The sequence below is a fragment of the Belonocnema kinseyi genome, chromosome 9 (genome assembly GCF_010883055.1).
Source record: "Belonocnema kinseyi isolate 2016_QV_RU_SX_M_011 chromosome 9, B_treatae_v1, whole genome shotgun sequence".
NCBI classification, from domain to species: Eukaryota; Metazoa; Arthropoda; class Insecta; order Hymenoptera; family Cynipidae; genus Belonocnema; species Belonocnema kinseyi.
Window position 1 is genome coordinate 12,974,965 of NC_046665.1, and position 8,072 is coordinate 12,983,036.

An 8,072-nucleotide genomic window follows, 5' to 3' on the forward strand; every position below is an offset into this window, starting at 1 on the left:
TTGCGCTTCTACACATTACTAAACATTCAAACAAAAATTCAATTGAAGCGCATTGCAATATTTGGTTGCGCTCTAATTAGCTTCTTCTTATCGGGGTGTCCTAACAAGTGCTGCTCGTAGACACAACAATGATAAAATCAAACATACTGGTGAGTGTGGTTCAACACATTCAAACGCGCAGCGTTCTTGACAATGAGTGGGACAACATAGTCCCCTACCTTAGAGTTGGGGATCTAATCAAGACAGATATAATTCGATGTAGCAGCAAAATCCCAATACTTTGAGTGGATGGATCGACTAAGGAATGACCTTTCGGAGTGCTACTATACCAGTATGTCTACTGAGAGAAAAGGTTGCATGGTGTAACTGCATGAATTTTCGCTCCAACTCCTACGAAATCGCGCTAATGGACCGCGAATCCCATATATCGGCTGGGCAGGATAGCACGCGGCCCGCAGTATATATATATATATGTGTGTGTGTATGTGTGTAAGTGCGTGCGTGTTTGTGTGTTTGTATATTAGAGCGGATCGAAATTTTGAAACGCGCAAGGTGGGCGCGGTGGGGTTGTGTTCTTTGGCTCTGTGCAAAGCCATTAAGTAGATTTTCACACTACAGCTGGGTAATCATCGCTAGAAACCATATTTTATTATATTTTCTGCTATTTTTTACATTTAAAAAAGCGAAACATATAGTTTGCATCCATGATCTTTCAACTTGTAAACCTGGCCCCACGTACCCCGGACATATTATGTCTGAAAATAAACGCTGGATGTCTAAACGAAATGAGGTATCGCTCTGAAAGTTTGGGAAATGAAAGAGGAGGTAATAAAGTCCATGTCTCTGCTTTGTTCCAGTGGAAATTTTGAGAACATTTTTTTTTTTTAAGAAAATACCAGTGGAAGTTTTCTTTCCCAACTTACGTCCACAGGGAATGAGATATGGTGTTAAGAATTTGGCACGATGAATAGAAGGCATGCAAGAATATGTCTCTTGTCCTAAATAATTAGAATAGTGAAAAAAGTTTTTTTTTTAATTTCTATTTTTGAGAAATACCGACCGTGCTGTCGTCACACCCTGCAAGCAATTTGCAATGTTGTCAATGGGCTAGTTATGAGGTTTATATTGATCAAAGTGAGGCAAAACAACAAAAATAGCTCACGAACATTATGCACAAATAATGCAAAAACTAATGTTTGCATTTGAAATGCAAGTAAACATATTTGGTCTGACATACGTATCACTCTGGTATCAGATGTGTTAAAGCAGCACTAGCGCAGCGAGTAGACAACTTCGAACTTCTAGGGCCGGTGGGTAAAACAGATTGCATGATTACCGTCAAAGAAAGTTAAAAGTCAAACTTCTGCTGTAAAACCTGAATGTGTCCGTCGATAATCATTATTTGCATAAATAAACTTTTTTCTTCCTCCAACTCTTTGCAAGGCCACACACGATCCTTTAATATTTATTAACATTTCCCGAAAAAAGTTTCCGCGTTATTTAAACTTTTATTTTTCAATATGGGTGAAAAAATATTGATCTTAGGGCTGACTTGATCAGCTGTTATACTCATCGCATGGTCTTGAGCCTGAGCTTCCAAAACGTAGGTCGTACAAACCCTGAAGCCATGATCACCGAAGCTTTATATAAATGAAGAAGCCCATGAGTCGTGAATAAATGAATCATGAGTCTCTAATCCACATTCTCTGAACCCTATCCCACTGATCTGATCAATCTATAAAATCGCAATCCTTTAAATAGTAGAAGCAACTCTTAGAAACCTAAACGGTTGAATTGAGAACATTATAAAATGTTGAATTTTGAACCCTGAAAAATTGAGCTCATTCACTTCAAATTTTGAAATCCTGTGTCTATAAAATTTTCATCCTTAAATATATATTTCCATGAAATCTAATTCTGAGAAAAGCTAAAATCATGCTCCCCTAAAACTAAAACCCTTTCATTTTGAACGTAAAAACTCTGAATTCATTAAACACTGAAATATAGTCCTCCGAGTTTATAAACTCCGATTGTTTAATTAACTTTCACAATATTATATTATACTCTTAGTACACGAATAGTTATTTTATTGAAAATAAAACTAAAATAATCATTTGTATTTGACCGCTTCTATTACAAGTAAAGGAAAACTAATTTTTTTATAAGTATTGTCTTTCTGAATTATACCTTTATAAATATTGACATCAACCTGTAATCTCAGGAGCGATGAATAAACAACCAACTATAATCTTTTATTAAATGCTTTAAAAAATTGAACTTAAAGATATTGACAGAAAAAATATTAAAACATGAATTTTTATTACAGCACAATTATTATAACTTTTTTATATATGTGTAATACATTCTCCATATCTTAGAAAAATAAAAATCTGGTCCGTTTTTCTCACTCTCAGGAGTACGTTTTACTATTTTGTAGAAGTCTTTTTTCGTTTGAATAACAGGAAGCATCTTTCTCAAATCAAGAGTAGCTCTAATGAACCCATCTCTAGCTACTGCTTCCTCATAAACCTTGAAAAAAGTTTCTGTGACTAGTTTCATAGTACGCTTCACAGCCTCAGTTTTATTTGGAAACTTATACTCGTAAATCTCCAGATCTGATTAATTGATACAGCCAGTAAATCAACGGATGAAATGTTAGCCATGCCGGGTGGTGGAATTATTTGAATAGTACTCCAGTCAATCAATTCATGATAGTTAATGGATTTTAACTGCAATTGTGGAACTTGGAAGAGACGGACTTTCCTGCCGATATTTGCTTTTTTGCGTTCTTTATTCTCTCAGTAGCTTGCAGTTTAATTTCCTGACTACTATCAGAAAACATACCTAAAAGTATGTTTTCTATATGAGAAAAGTATGCGTTACTTCGGATCACTGTATCGATAATATCCAGATCATTTTTGTCGATATATCTTGTTGTTTTTATAACATTAAATAAATGCTTTGCACCATCTTTTATCGACGACTTTCTTTTTGTGATGTAAAGATTTGAAAACACCAAATCACACAAATCTCCTACCGACAATCTATATAATAAATTGTAGAAAAATCATTCCTTCTGTCTTACGGTCACGGAAAAATAAAAATCAATTAGAGGTATCACTTCAACTCAATTAATTTTTAGACAAATTTAAACTTCGGCGACGTTTTAGCATCACTGCGTGCCTTTTTGAAAGTATCTAAATCAAAAAATTATAATAAACTGATACATAATAAAAATAAATATAAATAGTTACAAAATTATTACTTATGAATCAAAAATATTTAAATAATAATACTATAGTTTACAACAATTTGTATGCGAAATAACAATAATTCCAATTTTGGAGTTGATACGTGGACATTTTTAGTGTTATGTTTAAGATCATTTTTACGTTATTATAAGTTTAAAAAAGTAAGACTCCAAACAAATATTGATAATGAGTAAAAGGAGAAAACCTCATAAAATTGAAGTTGCTTTTTTCACGTAAAACTACATTATTAACAGTTTTAAAAAAATCTTTTAAGTGTTTTGGAACAGCGACAAACATATGACTAGGAAATAATTAAGGCTGTAAATCGTCGATAAGGATAAAGGCAGTACATAAAGTGAAACGCAATGATTGGCCGTGTTTCCATAAAACTACTGATGAGGAAGCGTGAACTTAAATTAAATTTTTAATTTTAAAATTTAAAGAAAATTTTTTTGTAATCAAACAAAGATGACATCAATTAATCATGCTTTGGTAAATTTTATTAATATCTAAAATTTCATTTTGTGAATTAACGGAAATATTGCGAAATTTGTTTATGAATATAGATTCAATAATACGTCTTCGATGAGAGTTTTTTTTTTAGAAGCTAATATTTTAATATTGCTGAATTCGAAATCGAAATAGTGATTAGAATTCCAAGAGTGTTGTGACAAACCTGTATTCAAATTCCCAATTCTACAGTCTCTTTTATGTCCGGCAATTCTAGTTTTTAATCTCCTTCGAGTTTTGCCTATATAAAGTTTATTACAATATTTGCATCTTATCATATAAATGACATCCGGCAAATTTTCAATTCTATTCCTGTCCTTTTTCTTAGTAAATAGTTGTCTAAATTGTTAGTACTTTTGAAATAAACATTTATATTGCATTTTTATTGAACTTCGTAAACGTTCAGAGAGACCTTGTATATATGGTAGCGTAACTTTCAAATGAAATTTATTGTAAGTATCAATCCATTTCTTTTTCTTATTACTGCTGTTATAAGTTTCATTGACAGGCTCGGTAATAACATCATTAATTAAAGGAAAAGGATAGTTATTAGATACTAATGTTGTTTTTAGTTGATTTAAATTTTCTTTTCTATATTGCACGTTACTCAATTTGACATATCTACCAACTAAACCTTTCATTGAACCAATTTTATGACAAAATAAATTATGTGAATTGTAATTGAGATATCTCCCAGAGCAAGACGGGTTTTTGTACTAATTTGTTAATAAAGAGTCATTTAGAACTTTAATTATTTGCAAATCAAGGTAGTTCATAACATTGTTTATTTCAATTTCATGAGTGAATTTTATGCTCTCCTATATACTGTTAAACACATTTACAAGAAGGTTAATTTAAAATTATTTCTTGAAAAAGATCCTACTCCATCTTCATTCCATTGGGAATCGAACCACAAAACTTCTGATTTCCGGTCAGGTGCTTTTCCAATTAAGCTATTAGAGGGATTTTATTTTTACTCCGGACTTTACCAGAGCCTAACTGGCACTTCGAAATTTAACTAGGCAGATTCCGAAGTGAAAGTGTTACTTCTGACTTTGCCTGACACCGCTCAATTAATTCGGGGAGGGGCTAGGCAGACTGCGGTGTGACGGCACATCGGAATTTTCCTGTAACATATATATGGAATTTAAATTCGAATTTTTCAAAAGCATTTTCATAACTTTTAATAGTGCGAAAAATCGAATATTTGTGCCAACTAGAATTTACGCACAAGGTGGCCGCGGTGGGTTGTGTTTGTTAGCTCTGTCCAAAGCCATAGAGTAGATTTTCTCCGTGTAGCTGGGCAATCAAATAAATATCGGTTACCGATACGTTACCATAAACGTATGCAAATATTAGAATTATAGTACTTTATGATGATTCAGAAAATTAACGAAAATTTATTGAATTCATGGTGATTTACGAAATTTACGAAAGTTTGTGGTAATTTATTAAATGTATGGAAATTTATGAAATATTTGGGAAAATATTGCATTTATGAAATCGATGAAATTTTATTAAATTTATGGAAATTTATGACATTCATCAAAACTTATGAAATTTGTACAATTTTATAGAATAATTATAATTATAAATAATATTTTATAGAATAAAATATAGAGTAATTTACGGAAATTTATGCAAAGTTACCGGTAACTTTTGATGACAGTTCGGGATGGTAACATCAAAGTCGTCGCTTGTTGGACGATCTCACGAAAGAAGAAATGAAATTCAGTTACTTCCTTAGGCATATCAAGTGATAAAGAAGTGGAAAGTAAGTAAATAGATCTGAAGTTGGCCACATTCGAATCACTATACAGGCGTCGAAAGTCGAACTTTCAGACGGGGTGTTTTGAAAAAATATACTATGCTTTTCTCACAGATTTGACTATTCACTGTGACTTACAGAATTTTCTAGCAACAATATTCTGAAAATTAGTTTAGAAAAGTCTACAAAATTATTTTCAGTGCGATAACCCTTTAAGTAAATTTTAAAATGCTAATAAATGTAATAATTCCTGGAAAAATACATATTTTGAGTGATAAATAGCTAGTTGAATTCTATCTAAAGTTACGTTGCTATGGAGAGGAATTTTATTAATAATATAAAAAAAATTGCTTCGTTTAGAAAAAACGATATGTACTATTTCTACTGAAAATATTTTAACTCTGCTTTTGATACAACTCTGTTACCTACTAAATGCTTCTATGTCATATTGAGTGTATTTTTTTAAGCATATGATTTTTAAATTATTGAAGTTGCTTAATAAAACGCAGTGGTATTTGACGGTGACCAGATGATATTCTCTAGATTAATAATAATCAAGATGATTGTTTGATTTATTTGATTCAATAATTCATACAATTGTTCAATACAAATCCTAAATGTAAGTTCAGGCAATGTATTTATAATAGCTTTTTTTAAATCTTAAGGTTTCACCAGAATCTTACCGCTAAAAGATATTTTGTAGTATGAACTATTGCGCATTTTCTGAACAGCTGAGATATATAATTCTTGTATAATTACAAATTTTCTGGATCATTCTGTTTTATCCAGATCGTGGTTTTTCTTTAAATCCCGCTTCAAGTTTTCAGTCCGAAAAATCATGGTCAAAAATCGGAAGTTCTCAAGTTAAAAGTGTAGATAATGTAGAATAAAAAATTGATTTTTACATTTCCATATTGTTCTTTGGAACTGTCTTGATTTTCGGAATTGAGCTAATAGTTTAGTTATGTACATCATCATAACGTTTATCAATTATTTATGGTAATTGTTTATTACTTTTTTCTAAATATGGCGACTTTCATTTCTCCTCTGCTGGGCGAACAACCACAATTTAGAGATATACTTCCTAAATACGAAGATGTCAGAAGTCTTTGATTTTAGGCAGACAAATGATCATGGGAGAAAAGCACCGTAGTGAAGAACCATCTTTCAAAGAGATTGCAGCATACCTTGCTAATGAAATTCACAATTTATATATTTATCTTCGTTTACCAGTAGTAAGTAAAAATCGAATTATTTAAATGATAGAATCCTTTGATAAAAAGTATGTTTTAAGGAAGAGCATTCTGAGAAAGTTTACTAGCAGTAAAAACATTGAGCAACAAAATACTTAAAGATGTGGAGGGCTTTATTTTTAATCAGAGAAGTGAGCGAATTTTGCACCCCAGTGCAGTTTGAGTGAAACCCTCTATGCCAGAAGAAAACAATGTACATACTGTAAATAATGTGAACAGTGTCCATCATATCCATGATAATAATTATACGCACTGTAATGATTTTGCTGTTTCTGAACAGAGTAATTGTAGACACGCACCTGGAAAAGGTAATTTTCATACTTAATCGAGAAGACCTAGACTTGATGGAGAAAACGACAATGCTAATGATGAAATGTTAGAGCCACTTTCACAGAACTCATCACAAAATAGGGCGAAACTCTCTAATGCGACGTTGGTAAGTGAATGATTCGGTGTTTCTGAAAGAGCGACTGCTGCGTTATCAAATGCAGTGATTGTGGATATGAAGGTCATTATTGAAGACGAAACAAAATTAAAATGTCGATAAGAGTAAAGTAGCGCGAGAAAAAAGGAGAGTAAGAAATATACTTGTAATAAATTGACGAATCTTTCCGTAGTAAAAGGTTATTATTTCGATGGTCTTCGAGATAAAACTTTCCACCAATATAACATAGGGAAGAGGAATTACCAAGAAACAATTACAGAAGATCACTATTCTTTACTAAATGAACCTGACTCCCAATACTGATATATGCGAACTTATGATTATAAGATGCGATGCAATTGTATTGAACAGTAGAGTTCACAAAGGTATGGTACAATGTTTCGAAAAGATAGTTAATCACCCATTGCAGTGGATTATGTGTCTGCTACACTTCAAAGAACTACCTATCCGGCATTTTAGAATATTTTTAATGGGCCCGCAAGTGGTCCAAAATTTTATTTTTGCCCACGATCGGCCAAATGTTGCAACATTGTGAAATCCTTCCAATTGTTTTCTTGGTCAAGATACCAGTAGAAAAAAACTACCAATCACACGCCCTGTGGGTCAGAGCAAAGATCAAAAATAATTATATTATAGTTTTGATGCAGTCACTTCTAAGAAATGTTCCAAAGACCTATCAAATCGCAATTCTGGAACAATAAATTTAGCTCGATTTATCACAGGAGCGAATCGAATTCTGAGGCTATACAGTCTGTCAAGTTAAAGCGTGGGTGGCTTTACTCGCAGGCGGTAAGGTGTATCGACATGATTTTGGTGTCAAAATATTAAGAAGAGCTCCCTCTTTC

At 32.3% G+C, this 8,072-nt stretch overlaps 1 protein-coding gene across 1 annotated transcript in view; it reads right to left on the reverse strand.

The window, feature by feature from the left end:
- Positions 1–4,645: 4,645 nt before the first annotated feature.
- The window catches only part of LOC117180237 (glutamate receptor ionotropic, kainate 1-like), a 709,739-nt gene continuing 706,312 nt past the window's right edge, over positions 4,646–8,072 (reverse strand). The window contains exon 15 of the mRNA XM_033372626.1: positions 4,646–4,888. Within this exon, the coding sequence (XP_033228517.1) occupies positions 4,835–4,888 (54 nt within the window). The 3' untranslated portion in view covers positions 4,646–4,834. The remainder of the gene's footprint in view (positions 4,889–8,072) is intronic.